Genomic DNA, 22,792 nt, shown 5'->3' on the forward strand with positions numbered 1-22,792 from the left:
TTTTACTCCTTTGAGCGAATGAAGGGGCCAGTTTCAAACGGCTTTAAATTGAATTAAATAAGGAGTTTTGTCTGGACATGACAAAACGTTCTGTTTGAGCTCCATCTTATTTTTCCTTAACCTACGCCAAACAAAGATGTTAACGGCGATAAATATCATCACCGTGACGCTGATTGCTGCTAGTAACACGTAGAAATGAAGGTCTGCATAAGTCGGTGTCGGGTGGTCCATCTTGGTTAATTTCATCAACCACTTAGTCATACATGCATTGTAAGGGAGAGGTAAAGATGGAATTGTAGTCGACAACGTGAAGGTCGCGAAGTAGGCCCGTTCTCTGATGATAGTCTTGATTCCATGGACCATGTAATTCGGGGACGTACCGATACAACCATCTGCTGCAACGAAGATTTGGGAATAGGACGTGGATGCGTCCGGGCATGATACATTGAAGCCGGCTTTGTCGTATCGTATCCACGAGCCGTTGTTCAGTCTGCAATTGAACTTATTATCGTCAAAGGGATAAAGCTTTTTCAGACAATTTTCATGTGTATGGGAGAGAGCACTGTCTAGCACTATACATAACTCGCATGAATCCATTGAGTTTTTATGGAATTCAAAGGAGTCAGCGGTACATATTTTTTTATTCATTGCATCTGAATAGTGAGTTAATTGATTTAAGTCTTTAATGACCGTATATGTTTCCTTGTCAGGGGAAATCAATACGTGTCCTGTCAAACTGGATATTACTGGATTTGAGTGATTCGTCGTGAAAGTCGGAAATGGTGATATCCTGCAAGATTGCCGGGCATCGGAAGAATCAAAGGGAATTGTAATCATAATCCTGGGATTTTCAACGCTTACTGTAATTAGGCTGTAATAAAATTCTAACCTACGTGCGTCTAACAAAGGAACATAACCTAATTTCTCCGGTCCGTTCTCCACATTTAACGTTAAGTCTCTTATCGGCAACAAATGCGGTGACAGTACACCTTTAGTCGCTAACGTGATAGCTTCCACATAGTCTTTTGATTTCTCAATGAAATGTGCAATTCTATTATGTACATAATCTATTTTTGAATCATAATACGTTAACGTTGCCAACAAATCTTGTACTCCCATAATCTGACTGATATTACTAGAATGTTCGTTCACCAAACTCATAATTTGATTGATTGGAGCTAACTGATTCCTTAGTTCTGACAAAATCAATTCATTTTCATGAGTCAAAAACTCAATTTTCTTATTTTGATTACTAATCTTAAGACGATTGGAAATCCCTAAGCCTAAACTTGCAATAGAACCAAAGATGTTTAGCGCAGCAAAAATAAACGGGTTACGTTTTTCAAGGCCATCGTGTCTTACTGTCCACATCAAAAGGTCACGAGCCAAAGATTCTGCCTCGTAAGTCTTATTTTGCAAGTCGTCGGATAGCATCTCAGCAACTTTTAGTGTCGATGCAAGCGAACTCTCTGTATTAAAAGGAAAGGGTCTTCTATGCATTTCATTTAATGAAACAGCAAACCTTGAAATGGCGCTCTTTAAGCTAGTGACGTCATTCTCTGGGAGAAAAATTGCCTGCATGCGTACTTCAACAACTACGTTACTTGATGTAATAAAAATGTCTTCTTGTCTTTCTACTATAGTGCCATATTTAAAATCTATACTTTTAGTTTTGGAGCTCTTCCCACACGAGAAAAATGTCTGAGTGAACAATATCACTCCTAACAATAAAAACTTCATCTTGGAAACCTGTAACGAGAAAAATATATGTAATTACTCCTGTATTAAGAAGAAAAAAATTTTAACATATAAGGTTCACAAAAATAAAAAAAGTGAAATTTTTCCCTCACTTCTTTCCCTCTTATTTTAATTTCTTATGTGAGCCAATGGTACGATTCTCTCATCAGTGGGTTGGGATACGTTTTGAACTCTAAACCTATTGGCCGTCAACGTTTCCAAAATGCTAAATGGGCCTTCAAACTTAGGTGTTAGTTTATAATTAAGTCCTTTACGTACATTTACCTGTATTATTATTATTATTATTACTATCCAAGCTACAACCCTAGTTGGAAAAGCAAGATGCTATAAGCCCAGGGGCTCCAGCAGGGAAAAATAGCCCAGTGAGGAAAGGAAATAAGGAAATAAATAAATGAAGAGAACAAATTAACAATAAATCATTCTAAAATAAGTAACAATGTCAAAACAGACATGTCATATATAAACTATTAACAACAACAAAAACAAATATGTCATAAAGTTCTACTGATTCAACCACCCGATTAGGAAGATCATTCCACAACTTGGTCACAGCTGGAATAAAACTTCTAGAGTACTGCGTAGTATTGAGCCTCGTGATGGAGAAGGCCTGGCTATTAGAATTAACTGCCTGCCTAGTATTACGAACAGGATAGAATTGTCCTGGGAGATCTGAATGTAAAGGATGGTCAGAGTTATGAAAAATCTTATGCAACATGCATAATGAACTAATTGAACGGCGGTGCCAGAGATTAATATCTAGATCAGGAATAAGAAATTTAATAGACCGTAAGTTTCTGTCCAACAAATTAAGATGAGAATCAGCAGCTGAACACCAGACAGGAGATCAATACTCAAAACAAGGTAGAATGAAAGAATTAAAACACTTCTTCAGAATAGATTGATCATCGAAAATCTTGAAAGACTTTCTCAATAAGCCTATTCTTTGTGCAACTGAAGAAGACACAGACCTTATATGTTTCTCAAAAGTAAATTTACTGTCGAGAATCACACCTAAAATTTTGAAAGAGTCATACATATTTAAAGAAACATTATCAATACTGAGATCCAGATGTTGAGGAGCCACCGTCCTTGACCTACTTACAATCATACTTTGAGTTTTGTTATACATTATCACCCACGGTATATATTTTAGTTGGCTTCACCTATTTTATCATGATTCCTTTTCATTATGATTTGTGATTCTTCTAAATTCTTTTGAAGGATATCAAAACCACTTTTGTTTGCATTTATATATTCTTTTAAAGGATTTGATAAATTAGTTGTAGGCGTTAATATATGGAAAGGCGTTCTAACTGGGGTACCATACAATGCCTCGTGCGGTGACATTTTAATTGATATATGATATGAATGATTCAGAGTACTCAGTACCGCAGGTATTGCAATATCCCAGTTGGGGTCTGATCCCCCTAGTGTTACTCTTAATATATTTAAAACCTTCCTATTCGCTCTTTCCACTACCCCATTTGACTCTGGGTGATAGATCATAGTATTGATTTTCTTTATGCTAATCAATTCACACAATGAGGTAAGAAAGTGATTATTAAATTCTCCACCCGAGTCTGAGATTATCATGTGTGGAATTCTATGTTTACAAATGTAACACTCGTAAAACTTCCCAACGCATTCAATTGCAGTTTTAGTTTTAAGCGCTATTAGTTCTGTATATCGAGTCAAAGCATCTACAATTGCTAAGAGGTGCTTATTTCCTCTGTCTGCCTCGTAAAATCCTGTTAATAAATCTAAATGTATCCTTTCAAAGGGTTGATTGGGCATGGGATAAGCCCCTAGCCTGACAGGTGTTTTCGTGTGCCCTTTGTTTTCCTGACAAGTGCGACAATTAGCTATGTGTTTTTTTATATCTGTAAGCATCGTATGCCAATAAAACAATGATTTGGCTTTCTGTGACATTAATGAGAACCCCGGGTGTCCATGCAATGGGTTTGCATGCAATCAATTTAGGACAGTGGATATAAGTGAGATTGGTACCCCCTACCTGGTCGTTAGTCACATGTGGTGTATTGCGGGTTTTCCTTGTCACGGATCTACACAGAATATTGTCTTTGATTATATAATTCTGCTGCGTATACTTTATATATTCCTTTTCCTTACGATTGCCTTCCAAAGCATTTATCATTTTTTCTAATATCTGATCTTTTCTTTGCTCAGTCTGTAATAATTCAGCACTCCAGCCCAGATCTTCTTTTTCAGATATAGTTTTAACAATAGGCATGGATGTTGATATATCTATTAATTCAGCTAAAGGCTCCGTACAAGATGACATTGGGTTGCGTGATAATGCATCATCAATGATATTTGCTTTCCCTGGTAAATACCCGATTCTCGCGCCAAAGTCTTGAATGATCAAATGCCACCGAGTTCATTTGGGGCTGTGACTGAAGCCTTTAAAGAAGTCGGTTAGTGGTTTATGATCAGTAAGAACCTTAACGGGATAACCGTATATTATGAACTTAAAATGCACTAGTGAATTAACAATAGCTAGCCCTTCCTTGTCTATTACTGCATACTTACTTTCGGAAGTTCTCAGTTTTTGAGAATAAAAAGCTATCGGGAAAAATTGTTTTTCATATTGCTGAAGCAATACCCCACCTACTCCTAAGTCTGAGGCGTCTGTTGCAATGAAGAATTCCTTACCGAAGTCAGGAAAGTTTAAGATAGGAGAACTACACAGTTCATCTTTCAAGGTATTAAACGCCTGTTGATGCTGCTCAGACCATATGAAATCTACGCCCTTCTTCGTAAGATCAGTTAGGGGAGCGGCTATTATTGAATAATTGCGTATAAAACGCCTGTAATATCCACTACACCCCAGAAATTGCTGTATTCCCTTGACATTAGTAGGTATCGGAAAGTTACGTATAGCCGACACCTTATCATGGACTACTTTAAGACCTTGGCTTGACACCGTTAAACCCAAATAGACTAATTCTGTTTTGAAAAATTCACACTTACTAATCTTTACCCTTAAGTTATGTTGTCTTAGTCTCTGTAGTATTAGTTCTAATTTACGTAGATGTTCTTCTAAGGTATTGGAAAAGATTACAAGGGCGTCCATATAGGTGTGCAATATATCCCCTAGCAAGTCTCCAAACACTATGTTAATCATTCTTGTAAATGTTATGGGAGCACACCGTAAACCAAAAGGCATCCGTAAAATTTCATAATGTCCCCTGGCTGTGCTGAAGGCTGTGTATGAGATACTATTTTCTTCTAATGATATCTGGTGAAAGCCTTTAAGTAAGTCCAAACTGGTAAAATATTTATTCTGACCTAACAAAGATAAAATATCGTCAGTATATAGCACTGGGAATCGATCAGGGATCGTTTCCTCATTCAGGCGACGGAAATCTACGCACATACGTCATGTTCGATCTTTTTTCGGTAAAACTATTAATGGAAAATGATAAGGGGTGTTCGATTTCCTAATGACTCCTTCTTCTAGCATTTTACCTACTTCATCATTTATTTCATTCTGGAATTTCATAGGGAGTCTGTACGAGGGTACATAGATAATTTTCTGATTGTCCTTTAACCTTATTTGATGCTCGATCACATCTGTATTTCCTAAGGATCCATCCGTAGTGGAAAAAAACATCATGATACTCGGTTAAAAGTCCAAAAAATTTCTGCTGAATTTCTTCTTCTTGAATGTCTTTATTGATTTTATTTTTAATAGATTGCAAAAGGGATTCATCCGCAACTGATTGAGCGTGATTGATTTCAGCAACGGTAAGAATACGATGTTTATAAACTTCTACATCCAAGATATGTTGATTTTTGTGAATTACTAAAGTGGTATTTAAATGATTACAAACTTCAATATTACATTGTTGATGTGAGTCTACTGTGTAAATGGCTTGTGTGACGGATAATCCGTTAGTTTTTAAAGTGTCAGAAAGGATTAATATTTCAGATCCTAGTAACGTTTTCTTTATTTGCCTTATTAAATTAGAAGGTATGTTCGGCTCCATAGATTGCGTGCAAGATGATATTACGGGTGAACGAGAATTCTGTTGGTTCGCATATACATATATTACTTTTTTATTAGTGAGACAAGTTATTGGTTCTTCAACGTACGTCACTGTTTTATTTGTCGTCTCCTTTTTATCCAAAACTGATTTTAAGGTATTAGAAGACTTATAGAATTTTCCTTTGATATACACGCCGTGCTTGGCAAGGGCTAAGATAATGTTTTGATTGCCCATAGACGGGTATCCTATAATTACAGTTGGATACATATCAATGTTTTGTACAACAACAAATGTATCGGCAAACGTGCGCTTACCGACCTTGAACTGAACATGAGTTACGCCTATTACATTTAATTCATTATTTCTTATACCCGAGAGCCTTACTCCGGACTTCTCTATAGGGAAGTTCGAAAACAACAAATGATGTCCTCAAATTCATAATATTACGTGGACTACCAGAGTCAAAAAATAATGTAAATGATCTGTGTTCTAAATTTACAGCATATAATGTTGCTCGTAACTCATTTTGGCTTATTATTGTATGAATTCGTTGCAAATCTACGGGAGCATGCACTGATTTATTTAATTCGGCCGTGTGTTTCAGAGGAAAATCTATTGCCTCACAATGATCTGGTAAAACATTAAATGGATTATTCAATACTACTGATGTTGATATGAATGACCTTGACCCAACATCACTCTCTTCCCCACTGGAGTAAATTATGTGGTATTTGCTTTGCTCTGCACATTCTGAAAATTTGTCTGACCTTGCGAGTTCTGGTTTGACGGGCCAGGATCAGCGTTATTTGAAGTACTATTTGTTTGTTTCTGATTTTGAACTACATTGACGTTTGGCTGTTTCTTCTTATTGAACTGAGGATTTTTCTTTTTATTTCCATATGAAACTGCCTGTGGATTTGACTGTGTATTTCTAGGATTCTGTTGTGTCTTACGCAAGTAGCACTGACGATATGAATGAGTATAACTATCATGTAACGAACAGAATCTCGTTTTGCAGTCTGCAATCAAGTGACCTTGACGTTTGCAATTATAACACGTCATTCCCGCGACTTGATTATTATTAACTACGTTTACTTGTTGTGGCTTTGTTTCATTTTTTGCAAAAAGCCTGTGTAAACAAGGGATCAAGATCAGCACACTTACACATGTGTTTCTTTATCTGTTTATATACGTCCAATTCAGTACTTGCTGGCGTTAACTTTTTATCAAAACACCGCACTAAAGCTTCTGGCAACATAAGTGTCATGCAAGTTAAATACATTAATCGTAAGAAATCTTTCACGGAGATGTTATCTCTAGTAACCCAAGTGGAATTACCTAAAATATCTTGATACTCGTTTAGCCTATCGGCAATGAGAGCTGCTCTCTCAATAACATTAAGCCGAGTCATAGTGGCTTGATTAAGTGTATTCTTTAATGTTAAAACTACATCCAAGGCTTCCTCACCGCCATAGACCGCACGTAGCCTAACTTTGAAATCATCCCATGTAACTGCTTCTTGAAACGAAACTCCCCTAAGATACGCACTCGCATCTCCTTTAGAAAAGTCTATAAAACTTTTAGCTTCTTGTAATTGTACAAATGTTTCTATCATTTGTTTAACATTTAAATGGGCGTCGACGGAAAAAATCCACGACTCAACATTCTGAGGTAAGAAGCCGTTGACCCGACCTTGAAAATGAAGGATAGCTGATTGGGCATTAAATAAGGTAACAATGGGAGCCAGGATGGGTTTACTCGGGCCAGGGGTGGGGTTACCTGGGTTGACAGTAGGTGTCATTTTGACTTTAACTTTATCTCTTCGATTCCTTGCAATTCTATCAAAATCTCTATACGAATACAGACGTCCACTGCGTAAATGCATAAATACTATTCAAACAAAGATCATAACACAATCCCCCAATACAATGATACAAATATAAAAATATTTCCATAGAACTTCTGAAAGAAAACGGAATTAGCACAGAGAGAAAAAAAAATTCTCAACGAGAATTCGAAGTTGAATACAGTTTCCTTTAATGAAAGGAAAAATTAAGATTAACAAACAACTCACCCCAGCAATAATGGACGATTGACTCGTGATAACTACACTTCATTGAATAAAACTGAAATGAATGAAGAAATGTACTTAGCTTCGGTTTATATGGGCGAAGGGTGATGTCCTCATTTCCTCTCTCTCTCACTGGATTGTTTCTTCTTATTGATGTTTGGGTGAATGTTTTCGGTCCGATTTCCGTTGAATGTAGTGCTTTTTGGATATGACTCTCGAATGTTTAGCAAACATTGAATGTCAGTCCTTGGTTTCCTTAGGATGTTGATTGAAGATCCAGTTCCTCAGTTTGTATAACATTTATTTGTTGGTATTCAATGTATTCATTTCTTCGGTGGACGTAGATACATCGTCAAAATTGTAAATTCATTACTGTTGATTTCTTGAAGATATTTCTCTGGTTCTTAGAGTTTTATTTGCTGCCACCAATTGTTGGTGTGATACTATTATTAACACACATTCGGGTTCCCACCAAATGTCATCTTCAATGTGTTGTAATATTAGACTTGGTAGGTTACATCTTCAAGTAAGTCTAGGTAAGTTAACTTTAAAAGAGTTTATTCCTTTAAAACAGTTATTAACATCTCCATCACAGGAGTATAGATGGTTTGGTCAGATGACCATTCCGTATGACAACTTAATAAGAACTGGCTAAAATATCAATATTACAGATATTGTATAGTCAGTTATCTCAGCATTTAAACACATAATGTAAACTAAACATTAATAGAGGAAGACACCTGCATCCGGTGCGACACAACTCTTTCTCACGGTTCGTATTTGTGTTTATTCTTCATAAAAATGTTACATTGCTGAGGTTTGGCATTCGCATCCTGGTTATGACATGACTCTGGCATTTCTAACACTCGCTCCTACTTCCATATTGACCTCTTAGGTCATGTATTTAAACATGTAATTTTACATATATTACACACACACACACACATACACACACACACACATATATATATATATATATATATATATATATATATATATATATATATATATATATATATATATATATATCCATATATACATACATATATATATATATATATATATATATACAGTATATATATATATATATATATATATATATATATATATATATATATATATATATATATATATATATATAGGTATATAAATCATTACAGGTTTATATTAGTTAGGAAGAAATGCAAATTATTTTAAAAATGTCATATTTAGAAAGTAAAATAAACTAATAATTCACATTTTCTCTAATTACAGCATACTGTATTAAAACAGAGAATTACAAATTTGTTATCTTGTGGAAAGTTACTCATTAAGTATAAGAGGATCAATATTGATTTTTGTTTGAATAATACATGTACAGTATATTGTATTTTTCAATAGTATTTCTTGATTGTTTATTGACTTTTTCTCCAGGAGCTGCCAAATATACTGTGTGCGACATAGATCTGAATGTGTGCACGCACCTTGTGTATGCATTTGCTGTTCTGGATGCAAACTCACTCACCATCAAAGCACAGAATTCATCGTTAGACCTGCCAAGTGGTCTGAATAATTACAATAATTTCACTAACCTAAAGAACTGTAAGCCTGGAATCAAAACTACTTTAGCCATTTGAGGGTGGACTGATTCTAATTCTTCCTCCAAGTATTCAACTCTTGTGTCGTCTGCAACTAACAGACAAAACTTCATAAACCATGTGATTCCATTTTTAAAGAACTATAAATTTGATGGGTTAGATCTTGATTGGGAATATCCAAGCTCAGGAGACAAAGCCAACTTTAGCCTGTTTGTGAAAGAACTGAAAACAGCTTTTGAACCAGAAGGGTTGTTACTTACTGCTGCAGTGAGAGCCTCTGAAGCAAAGGCTAATTCTTCATATGATATTCCAACACTTAGTCAGTATTTAGATTATATTCATCTAATGACTTATGATTTTCATGGTTCATGGGAGAGCAATGCAGACCACCATTCAAAACTGTATAATGATACTGGGAATTTTGATGCAGACTCTACTGTAAAGAAGTGGATAGCAAGTGGTGCTTCTGCTGGGAAACTTGTTTTAGGGGTACCTCTTTATGGACGTAGCTTCACCTTAAGCACCTCACAGAAGACCCCACCAGCACCAGCTTCTGGAGGAGGAGAAGCAGGTTCCATAACAGGAGTAGTAGGTTACCTTAGTTACCTAGAAATATGTACATACATCAACAATGGCTGGAATGTTAGCAAGGTAGGTTAGTTTTGGGATTTCATGCTTTAGAAATACATATTAAGTTTGCAAATCCTACCTGTACAATATTATGTAAGATATTTATAAGATACTCTACAAAAAATATATAAAATAATTGCAAGATAGTTCTCATTTAGTTATTGATTTTACGTATATTTAGAAACCAGATGTGTTATGGTTTTGTGAGGTCTTGACATATGTTAACTGTATTGCCAGTTTCCATAGCTAAGAATACATTCCAAGAGATATAAAATTGGGCTTTCCATATACTGTTTCATATTAATGGTTTTAAGAGAATTTTTCTAATGTTTTTACATCTAAGAAAAAATAATGGTAGAAAGTAAGCTGTTTATAAATAATTTATGAATACCATATTTTGTGTTGGTTTGTTTTGAAATAATTATTTTCAGTTAACTTTGCCATATATTATAATATTGAAGTAATGAAGGACTTTATATACTAGTAATAATTAACCATATGCCTTTTAGCCTTTCATTACCAAATGTGAAAGAGCTAGAAATATATTAGTTTATTCTTATTTTTTAATATTGGATGCACTTTGTTTACAAGGTATTTTAGCCAAAACTCCATGCTGTATGTGATTTCCAAATTTCAGGACAGCACTGGAGTAAGAGGTCCATATGCTTACAGTGTGGATCAGTCCAATCAGTGGGTCGGTTATGATGATGTGGATATGGTTCGTATCAAAGCTCAGTATGTCAAGTCTGAGGGTCTTGGAGGAACCATGGTTTGGGCTATTGATTTGACAGACTTCAATAAAAGTTGTTCAAATGAAAGGTCTGTGTTTTACTAATAATGGTTTTAATATTCTTTTTTTTATGCTTCATTTATAATTGCATTCATTTTCACTGATATCACTCTCAAGACTACAGTGAATAATTTATAAGTTCAAAAGTATGTTCATGAAGTCTAGAATTTGATATGTAAATTTTCCTATTCTAGTTATCCCTTACTCAAAGCAATGTGGTCCGAACTACACACCTCAAGAAATTGTGGAACTACAGAAAGTCGAGTTATGCAAGGACCAGTTCCCAAAGAGCAGCCCAATACTCTTCAGTCGTCATGCTGTTCACAATGTATGTGCTGTTATAAGTTTTAGTTTTGCTAAAGATCTCAGTCCCTTGTACTTTAAAGTAATCATCTATCGGGTGAAGTATAACAAAAAATTCCAAGGAAGTATTTCTTGTCGGTACTTTCTCATTTTGTGGAATACACACGAATGTGTGATTTGTGTGTGTTTGGGAGGGGATGTGTAATTAATGTTAATAATAGAAAATTTGATATGATCGGAGGTTATCTTTCAGTAAATGAGCACGGCATGTTAATAGAGTCTAGATTGTATGATATATTTCTTTAGATTTGTTTATAGTTACAAAGAAAAATGAGATTTGATATTGTGCGAGAATAAGGAATAGAGGTTTATATTCAAGAATGGCAAAAATTATCCAATATGTTCCTATAGAAAGCAGTACAGTATATGGCAAAGAAATGAAATCAAAGTATTGTTTGAGCTTTGGAAGGTAAATGAAACCAAAGCTTTTGATAGGCTTTTAAATTTCACTACCATAATTATCTCATCTTGGGTTTGAGTTTTTCTTGTTCATATTAGTAAAAACTACTTTTTCATTACAGCAACCTATGTACCACTTTATACAAAATGCACCGCTTATGTCTATCTTCTTGGATGTTTCTGGATTCCAATCAAACATCTCCTTCTCTCATTTTAAGTAGCACTTTCCTGGTCTGTTTTCTTGTCTCACCTTTCGTACTTTCAAAGTCATTCATTGTTCTCAAATCCTGCCATCCTTAATTCTGTTAAAAAAACAGAAGTATTGATGTTCTTCTCTTCCTATGTAGGTAATCTTTCTGTCATTCTTACATTTCATAACTATGTAAGTGATTTGCCATAATCCATTGACCAGAATGGAAAACTATATTTCATTAATTTATGATATTCATACTATTTATACACCCACTCAAAATCATATACATTTACAGAACAAATCAATAAAAGTCCTATTCTACAGTTTTTATCTAATTTACTTTATACTAAATTCAATACATGACTGCAACGGTCACTGTGACACTGCACACCAAAAATTACAATTATTATACATCACAATAATATGATCATCTTTATTACACTGGCCAATGTGATTCCAAATCAAGTGAATACAAATTTTGTTATGATCAATGCTTTTAAAGGAAAACTGTCAGATGTATCTTTTAAGCTCTTGAGTCTACCAATAAACCATATCCTTTGTTCCCAAACTAACAAACCTTCCGTTATCTATGTGGATATCTTTCAGTGAAGCTGGAGAGTAGCCATTAGACTAAAAGTGTGAGGTGGCAACCCTGCCGAACCGATTGAGCGGGTCAGTGGGGGCTGGCTGGGTGGTACCCTGTCACCTCTGCATATACTCACACAGCTGTGAGGTACTTCACTTTTACCTTGGGCTCGGTAGAGATCGGACCTCTCCTTTCTCTCTCTAGGTAGCCATTGGACTTTTTTATTGTTCTATTTCTGTTCAGGTGTGATTACTCTCTCTTCCGATCGCCTCCATGCGAAAGAGTCCTAGGCGCAAGGGTGTTGCATACGGTACCTCCATGTCATCGTTTGAGCCCGACCCGCACTCTCTGTGTCCATTGTGTCCATGCCATCATTGTGAGCAGGGTTCACCCTGTGAAGTGTGTTTGGATTGGCCTGCCTCCCAATGGGAGGAATTTAGTCGGTGCAGGAAGAAGAAGGCTAAGCACGAGAGCGATGCTCACCCTCTCAATGCCAACGTTCGTGTTTACGAGCTAGCCACACACGACGTTCTCGCCGTTCTCGATCGAGAGAGAGCTAAATGCTCCTGATCACAAACAGTTTGTTCACGATCGAGCACTGTGCATTCATGATAAAGGTCCAGACATTCCTCGTCCAGAGGCAGATTTAAGCGTTCGTGCAGTCCATCAGCGCATCGCTCCTCAGTCCGCCAATCTTCCAAACTACCCTGGAGCGACCCTGATCTTGAAACTAACTGTTCCTTAGACAAGTGTCCTGCTAAGCCTCTCTTAGCAAAGCGTTCATACGTAATGCTCGCATCCTGTGGTGACACATTCACCAACGTTCAAGGTTACCCCTACTCAGAAGCCCATGCTGCCGACGGTATTAGGACAGAGTGTCGAAAGGCAGAGTGTCGAAGGACAGAGGGTCGAATGGACAAAGTGTAGAATGGACAAAGTGTCGATTGGACAAAGTGTAGAATGGACAAAAGTTAAAAAGAGAGATTGATAGATTGGATTTGATTAATGATTTTAGGCTTACGTCAAGCAATGGGACTTCAAGGTCATCCAGAAGATAGAGGGTTACAAGGAGTTATAAATGTTTTTTGAGTTGATTATTCAATTTAGGCTTACGCCAAGCACTGGGATTACAAGGTCATTCAGCGCTTTTGGAAAAATAAAATGGATATAGGATCGTAAATATACATCATACATCAATATAAGCAATAAAAATTTATTTATGAGAAGACATAAAATATGAAAATACAAATGTATTAATGTATTAAAAAAACTTGTAGCAATATTTATTTAAAGATTTTGAGCGATGGCTCGAAGATATTGTAACCCATCATTGACGTCATATGTATCAAAAATACATAGGTTAAGGAGAGCATATTTCTTGTATTTTCTTTTTACATCACGGCCTTGTTGAATTTGTCCTAGAATCATATCATTTCAGTGCTGGCCTGCTCCATACGAAGGTTTCGTAAAAGTTTGTCCTCTGTTGGGTGGCAAATCTTCACTCTTCTATGAAAAGCATTATGCCACCCTTCATCGGAGTTATTGGTCCTAGGCAAATCTTTTGGAACTCTCTCGTGAACTGACCACAAGCAATTTCATATAATGGCTTTTTTCTTCTTCCCCTCTGGACGATTCCAAGCCATGTAGCTTCAAAATATTGTAAAAATTCTCCTAATGTTTCATCGGTTTCATCATCAAAAGACTCAATTAACTTATTGAACAGAGCACAAACATCACAGGGGGGAACAAATGCGAGGGCCTGAATTTGCTTTATAATAAAAGCATCATTACGCTCGTTATATCATGTCTGCAATCCTAGGGCTTGGATTTTTCTCCACAAACACTGCCCGAAGTGAAAGAAGTATTCATGAATTGTGGACTCCGGGAAAATAATTCTCATTTGGTTGATGGCCGAGCGTTCAAAATCAGCGGTAATGGAAATAGGATTTAGTTGCTTAGCAGACAAAAACTCAAAAATAATGGAATAAGTAGTCTCATCTTTGTTTTCGGTAATGCAGTACATTAAGGGTAAAGTCATGTTTTGATCAATAAGACCATGAATGGTATATAGTTGATTTCCATTAGGGGCCGACTTGAAAGTTCCGTCACAGAACCATCTTCTATTGGAGCTCAAAGTGTTGAGATTCTGGGTTGTTGAATATATGTTTACGCCATTTTCATCAAATAATAAGAATGGCTCTCCCCTCGTTGTTACAGTTAAGTTTTCACCGCTAAAAGTTGAATTTCGAACTCTCCTAATTGTTCGAGCAAGAGATTCCTTTCTTGGAAGCTTTCCAACTATGGAGACTGGAACATCGTTTGTGCACTGATTTATTATAGAAGATGGAATTTCTTCGGAATGTTTGGAATGAATTTTTATCTTATCTATAACTTTTATAGCATCAATCTGAGAACTGTCTTGCTGGTGTGAATGCTCAGTAGTTTTGGAAATTGTTTCACCTTGAGTTATTGCTCTGCTGTTACAAGTTTCGTTTTTCATATTTCCAATATATTCTTTCATTAACCACTTTATCTATCACGTATGCATAACCTTCGTGTAGCAGTTTCTTTCCACCCATTTGAGTCTTGATTATTTCCATTATTATAGGTTAGGTAGAATAGAAATTTAAATTGAAACTTGAATCTCGAAGGAAGTTAACTGGTGAGAAATCTGTCACAGACTGAATACCGTATATATATTCTCTCTATCTCTCTCTAGAATATGGATGTAAGAATATAACAATGTAAGAATTGTTATATGCAAGGATATATCATTGTAAACATTGTTATATAGTTATATGTAAGGATATACCAATGTAAACATTATTATATAGTCAAAGGTTAATTAGGTCGTTAGTTAAATGGATACTGTATTCTCTCTCTTTTTATCATTTATATTTTATCATTTATCATTTTTATAATTTCGACACATTGTCTGTTCGACACATTGTCTGTTCGACACTTTGTCTGTTCGACATTTTGTCCATTCGACACTTTGTCTTTCGACACTCTGTCCGCGCACGGCTGCCGACATCGTCCGGCGTAGAGGTCCCTTCACAGCAGCAAGAAGACTCCAGGCTTCTACCTACTGGATCAGCTCCTAGTGCTCCTTTTGGGAGCACGTTTGCTCTCGAATTACGCGAGTTTACGCATAAATCGCTGATTTCCGCGAGGAATTCGCGAGCAGAGGATTCAGAATCATGAGCAAATGCGCTGCCAACCCCTCCATCTCAGCCTCCCTCTTCTACCACCTCTAGCAGATGGCCTATACTCTTCCCAGAAGGGTTCAAGGAGCCTCTGAACAAGTTTGTTAATGTTCCCATTAGCCCGAACCCTCCTCCTCATCCATCAGAGGATCTCCCCTACATCAGAGAGACCTCCCTCTAGGACTCTCTCTAGGAGATGTTCTCCCCCTAGAATTCCAAGGGAACCCAAGGACTTGCCTAAGGATGCTGAACTTCCTGCATGGGTTAGCACCTTTCTCACCACCCTGCAACAGTCCTTGGGTGAGGCTCCCCAGCCACCACAGTCGTCATCTGCTCCTGTCGGAGCTACTCCTAGGATCCCATTGGAATTTTCTTGGAGCTCGTCTCATAGGAGTGTCAACCCTAGAAGGAGGCCATTGTCGGACAGGACACATGGATCTTCTCCACCCCAATCCTGTGCCATAGTGTCTCTATTTTCTGAAGCTTATATGTCCGACCCTCCCTGTACTCTAGTGAAGGCGAAGAAGGTCAGAACTAAGAAGATGAGGAGGAGGATGAGAGGTGGTACTTCACCTCATGCTGAGATCCTCCACCCTAGATGAAGTAGGGAATTGGGCTCTCTCAGGAGATCTTCCTCCACACCTACAATCCTAAAGAGATTGAAATAATGCCACCGGACCAGCGTTCAGTTTCTTTGCCTTCTCCAGTTAAGGATTCGGGGCATGGTGTCTCCAAACCCTCGCAGGCTGCTCCTTCCAACACCCAAGAGCCTCCTCCACAGATCCAGTTGACGAAACTGACCCACCCCAAGCTCCTAGAGGTAGATGATCTCTATAATTCAGATCCTGATAATCTTCCCAAAGTTGCAAGTTTGAGCTTTCACTCTGAGCAAGAGAGACGTGAATCAGAACACACCTTTTGGTCCTCTCTTGTATGAGGGCCATCAATGGGTTTCCAACTCTTGGGATTCTAGCTCGGGAGACTAAGAAGATGGTCTTGGACCAGATCTTTGAGACCCAGAAGCCCCCTAGGACCAGTGCAGCCTTGCCTTGGTTAAAGGCCTGATGGCCACCAAGAGGAAGCCTATTGCTCAAATAGCTGAAACTTCCAGTTTCATGATGGCAGGTTCGTCCTCTCAGTCTCTGCCACTTCCTTTTGTTTTACAAAGTAGTATCATGAGATCGAAGGGGAACCTCATTCCACCATGTCCCTCGACCCTTCGATTGAAACCCTCTCCTCTTTGAGGGCCTCCCTCTCAACATTTGAGCTTCTCAACATAGAAAGAGGCGTGAAGTATGCCATGCAGGCTGCTTCCTGGCTTGATCTATGGTTGGGATCCTTGGGCTTCATGGTGCATTCCCAAGGTCTGTCGAAGGAGTCATCAAGAAAGTCTTTGGAGTCTTTCCTGATGTCAGGCACCTGTACTCTTGAGTTCTTGCCGCACCATGTCGTCAATTTTTTGGCGAATTCGATACTCAAGAGAAGGGAAACTGTGATTGGGAAATTTCATAAGCAAGTGCCGAAGGTGTAAGTCTCCCATTTGAGGAATCCCACCCTCGACGGTTCTTCTCTTTTCGCTCCAGATGAGATTGAGAGGGCTGCTGATCAAAGGAAGAAATCGTCCAACGATTCTCTCCTCCATAGGGCCATGACATCTAGGTCCTATGGAAGGCCGTTCCAGTCTTCACGCAGTTAGCACGCTGCCCTCTTTCATCCCTCAACTTCCAAATATTCGGGACATCCTAGGGTGTCTAAGCGGCCCTTTCAGTCCAAGAGACAGAAAGGGAATAAGTCCTTCAGAGGCAAGAAGGGAGCAAAGGACAGTGGCTGAGGTCATGGCCACTCCCACTAGGAATGGCATCCCTCTTCGCCCTTAATCTGTGGGAGGATGCCTGTAGGACCTCTGGCAGAGGTTGCAACATCACAAGGCTGATCCCTGGATGATCGAGGTGATCTCCTCTGACTCGGAATCCAATACATCTAAGCTTGTATGCAAAGCGATCCACAAAGAAGCTTGCCCTCAGGGCAGAAGGGCGCTCTCCAAGAGGCTGTGGATGGGTCTCCAGGCTTTTACAGTTAAGTTTTTCTGGTGAAAAAGACTACTGGAGGCTGGAAACCAGTTATCAATCTCTCCCCTCTGAACAAGTTTGTTCAACAGACCAAGTTCAGAATGGGAACTGCAGAAACAGTCATTCAGGCAGTTTGATCAAAGGACTTCATGTGCACTCTGGATTTCAAAGACGAATACTTTCAGATCTCACAACACCACGGTAGTGGCATACATAACAAACAAGGTGTTACCTTTTCTCGGCCTCTATGATATCTTGCAGTAAAGATCCTCAGATGGACAGAAGAACATTAGGTGTCCATATCGGCTTGCTTCATTCCGGGTAAGAGGAATGTGCTCACAGACAATCTGAGCAAAGCAACTCAGATATTAGGCTCCAATTGGTCTTTGAATCCTCTAATAGCCAACAAAGTCCTGACTTTGTGGGGTTCCCTGACTGTTGATCTGTTTGCAACATCTCTAAACAGCAAGCTTCCACAATACTGTTTTCCAGTCCCGGACCCTGAGGCTCTATGGCAGGATGCATTTCAACATCGATGGGTCAACATTGACGTATATGCCTTTCCCCCATTCTGTCTGATGAGGAAATTGCTCAGCAAGACCAGAGCATCCAAAAATCTAATGATGACCCTTGTAGCTCCACTATGGCATCATGCAAAGTGGTTCCCAGACCTTCTTCATCTTCTAGTAGATCCTCCAAGAGAACTCCCTTCACAACCAGATCTACTCAACCACACGCAAATATCTTCTACAGAACCGTGCAGTCCCTTCGACTTCACGACTGGAAACTAGCCAGCACCCCCTCTGTCAGAAGGGCTTTTCCTGAAAAGGTGCAGAGAAAATGTCCAGACTCTTGCATGAGTCCCCTGCATCTGTGTAGCAGGCAAAATGGAAAAATTCTGTGGTTTTTGTTGTGAAAGAGTATCTTTCCTCTCGATGCCTCTATTCCAAAAATAGCTTAGTTTCTCGTTTACCTTCGATAGGAAAACCTCCTTTCAGTTTTGGTGGTGAAAGGCTATTGCTCAGCCTTGAGTCTCACCTTTAAGCTGAAAGTAGATTTCTCCTCTTGGTTGGAGCTTTCTCTACTCATATGGAGTTATGAAATCACTTGTTCTCTGTCAGAGATCAGGCCTGATACTTAGAATGTGGCTCGTGTCTTGAGGTCCTTAAAAGGTCCTCCTTACAAAACATTACGCCATGCAGCTGACCAAAATCTCACATTTAAAACGGCATTCCTGGTCGCTTTAGCTTCGGCAGAGTCAGTGAACTTCATGACCTCACATATGACATTGCCCATTCAAGGGGATGGGGGGAAGTGACACTCAACTTCGTCTCTGAGTTCATTGCTAAGACTCAAGATTGGGGGGTTCTGGCCCCTAGATTCAGACTCTTCCATATTGTGAGCCTCCGTTTTGTAACCAATAACCCAGATCAATTGTTACTGTGTCCAGTGAGGAGTTTGAGGTATTATCTTAAATGCACTGCAGCAACACGGCTGGTCTAAAATCTTAGTTTCTTAGTTCTGGCCGAATAAAAAGGAGGATCACTAAGAATAACGTGTCATCATGGATTCGCCAGGGTATTGAAGGAGCCTTGGCCCCTGATCCTCCGCTAGCTCGACGTGGTGGGTGTTAGGAGAAGACAAACTTCATTCACAGCCCATTATTTGAAAGTCGTGACCCGCAGGAGACTCGATACCTTTAAAATCAGTTCTGTGGTGGCTGCTCAACAAGTGGTTTAAGAATACCTTGGGCTTCTTGTTGGACAAGTAGCAGTTGGTTGAAGGCATTGCTTACCCGGGGTAGGACTGGGATGAAAGAGAGATTGTCTGGGTTTCATTTCTTCATCTTCCTCTCCCTTGGGGTACAGCACCATGGATCTCTCTGCAAGCTGGCTTCATCCTCTGCAGGTAATTATCACTTCCTTTGTGTAGCCTAGTATGAGTTATAAATAAACAGTATATACTCTCCACGTCCACATTGTTTCTCGCAAGGGAAACAATGGAAAACGTTTGTACTTATTCCTATATAAATTCCGAATGTTCTTATATATGTATTTTTATCGAGGTGTCAAATTTTCCCTAGACCACAGTCATATACTGTGCTAGGTAAAACCAGGTAAATGTCCATGCCAGATTATAGGACTTCCACCCCCCCCCCTAAGAGTGAGTTATCCACATAAATAATGGAATCTTTGTTAGTATGGGAACAAATGATAAATTCGGAGATAATTCATATTTGGCCTGACGCAAGATGCAAACCTTCTGCTCTTTAATATAGCATTGTTATTTCAGCGAATCTGAGAACTAGCCAAACTGAAGTTAAACACGGTTTAACTACCCACCGTTAGTTAGCGGGGTTGTGCTTACCCACTTCTTTAACCAGCACTGGTGACTAAATGTCACTTTTTATTTCAGCTCTGTAGATTGCAGACCTGTCTCACTTCCATTAACCTAAAGTGGCTGGAACTGATTTTTTTTTTAATTTTTCTTTTTCAGGTGTCATGTCCGTGAGGTTTGACCATGCTACTTTGTCCAGGGCGTGATGGTTGCAGTTGAGGCACCTTCATGTCCTCGGAGGAGACGTATCCTCACAGTTTTCACCCTTCGTGCCGAGGTCACTCGTGTTCGAAGGAGTCTCATTGTAGCGTGTGTCGGCAGTGGTCTCCCTCCCAGTGGGTGAGGTTTGGTAGGCGGAAGAAGAAGAAGTCTAAAAGGGATTCTTCCCCTTCGAGGGGGAAGAAGACCCGACTTCTTTCTCCTCCGACTCGATCTCCCCCATCCTGACTCCACCCGACCGGCTTCCTCTGGGGAACGGTGCAGTACGAGTGGCGCCATGGTAACGCTGGGACAACCTTTGTTCGGGGTCTCCTCCCATTGTCTCCCCTAGAGAGGCAGTGAAAGAGCTGTCCGTAACAGAGTCACTTCCAGGCAACGCAGTTCATGTACTGTGGTCCTGCTTGGGTCTGACGGAATGAGAAGCTACTGGGGGTCCTGCATTTGGGTGCGTGTGCGGACTCAAGCGCTGAGTCTTCTTCTTATGCTCTCCCCGACGTTCCACCTGCTTTTGTTGGAAGACTAGAGCAGTTGAGGACAAGCACTCCTCAGAGTGACTTGTCCAGAGACCCTCAGGTCTCAGAATCAAGCTCTGGCCTTGTTCCAGAGGTTGTTCAGGGAGTTGATCCTATTTCCAGGCTTGCCCGATAGGAGAAGAAACAACTTGGACAACCGAAAGGTTCGCCTTCCAGTGTTGTGCTGTCTGACCTTCCGAGGAAAGACGAAGCGACACAACCTTCTGAGTGGTAGCTCCTTTGTTCGCCAGGTGATGAGACATCGGAAGGAGGAATCGATCGATCTTCTCGTATGCGAGAGGAGAGATCTTCTCCGACCCTCTCTTCTGAGCGGCAGCTCCCTCATCCGCGAGGCAATCTGCCATCAGGAGAGAGAGGGCAGGATCGTTCCGTACGCTTACAATAGGAAAGATCATCTCTTGAGTGGACTCCTCCACGAGGATACCACTGAAAGGTATTGGATTCGTCCATACCACACTCAAGTCCATCGGAGCACAGCTTTTTGGAGCTGGATGACGAAGGAGGGAGGAGGTTTACATCTGCAACCCTCACTTCGTCATCGTGCCTACAGGGCACAGCGAAACACCCAGCATTTCACGAGACCATCTTCTTACGAGATCGGTCAGACAGGTAACTATACGGAAATCTTACCAGTCTCGCTGGAGCGTAGGCGCTCAGCCCCCTGTCTCTCCTCACCTCTTAGGGTAAGAAAAGTACCACTCCTTTCTCCTTTGGGAGAACAGGTGAAAAAGAGATCTCCGATTCTTGACGCTCTCTGTCAGGATCTTGTACCTTTGCCAAAAGCGGAGAAGCTTCATGGGTCATCGCGGGCCTTTCCTTCTAGAAGGAAGGATAGGAGAGCTTATCCGCTGGAAGCAAATAAACCAGATTCTCGTCAAGTGAATGAGGTTCCTACGCACTCAAGCGATTGCTATATTAGGATTGAGGAGAGGGTGGAGGTGAGCGAGCGTCTTGGCTGGCCTCGCCAACCAACCTCTTGTCAAGATTGTTCACCTTGCGGTTGTTTACCGCACGAGCGCTCATCTAGGGGAGGGTTGAGGCATTCTCCCCATCCCTCCCCCCCATCTCGGCCGGTGCGATCGGAACTATCTAATCACAGGGAGACTAATTCATGAGGTGCCTTGTTAGCCAAGGATGGACCTTGGTTTCAAGACATAATGAAAGAGATTAAACAAGAAATGGGAATCTCTAATGATCCCCCAGCTGCAGCAGCAAATGTTCCTGTTATTCCCCTGAATTCTCCAAAGGGATATAGCGCTCTTTCTAACCCTAGGCGAGCTAGTCTAGGTAGAGCGCCACAACCACCTCCACCTCCTTCCAGAGTGTCAAGGTATGAGGATTACCTTAAGACTAAGGATCCTAAGAGCATGGATCCAACCTGGGAGAGGATGGCAGCGACTCAGGTGACGGCCGCGAGGTCGGTTAGGGAAAGAGAGTTGGCTTCTCCACGAAAGTCAGAATCTTGTAATCTTCACCCGCTCTCTTGCTCGGAGAACTGGAAGCCAGTTAGGATCAACGACCGAGAATATCCTTCATCTTGACCGAAGGATACCCCTCTCCGAGTTTGTTCCGAGGATGCTAAACCAACGGAATCAACAAGGGGAGAGGAATCCTCTATTTTGGATCAATTTGACTACTCTAGGTTACTTCCTACTCCTCCCATGATGCAAAGGAAGTAACATATGGTAGTGGGAGACGATCTTTCCTCCCTTAACGCTGGACCCAGTGATTGTATCGTTGACTCAGACACCTTTAGAGAAACTGACAACTCTCCCTGTTTAATTTTCTACTGCAGGTGCTGCTAACATGAAGGGAGTTGCAAAGTGTGCTCTGCAATCAACTTCAGGGCTAGATTATTGGTTGGGCACGATTGGGTATCTCATCAAGAACAAGGATTTCTCCACCCCTAAGAGGAGGGAGAAGCTGTTTTCTTTCCTTCTCTCAGGAGCGAGAACACTCAAATTCTTGACGGAAAATGTGGTGAACCAATGGGTCAACTGGATCTCGAGGCGACGCGATGGAGTTGTCTCGAGATCCCAGAGGCAGATCCT

At 39.9% G+C, this 22,792-nt stretch overlaps 1 protein-coding gene across 1 annotated transcript in view; it reads left to right on the top strand.

Moving 5' to 3' along the window:
- LOC137638802 (chitotriosidase-1-like) overlaps positions 1 to 22,792 on the top strand; it is a 166,672-nt gene that overhangs the window by 80,667 nt on the left and 63,213 nt on the right. Inside the window, exons 5-7 of the mRNA XM_068371182.1 lie at positions 9,253 to 10,067; positions 10,684 to 10,865; positions 11,031 to 11,164. Of these exons, the coding sequence (XP_068227283.1) occupies positions 9,762 to 10,067; positions 10,684 to 10,865; positions 11,031 to 11,164 (622 nt within the window). The 5' untranslated portion in view covers positions 9,253 to 9,761. The remainder of the gene's footprint in view (positions 1 to 9,252; positions 10,068 to 10,683; positions 10,866 to 11,030; positions 11,165 to 22,792) is intronic.

The sequence above is a fragment of the Palaemon carinicauda genome, chromosome 3 (genome assembly GCF_036898095.1).
Source record: "Palaemon carinicauda isolate YSFRI2023 chromosome 3, ASM3689809v2, whole genome shotgun sequence".
Classification (NCBI taxonomy): Eukaryota; Metazoa; Arthropoda; class Malacostraca; order Decapoda; family Palaemonidae; genus Palaemon; species Palaemon carinicauda.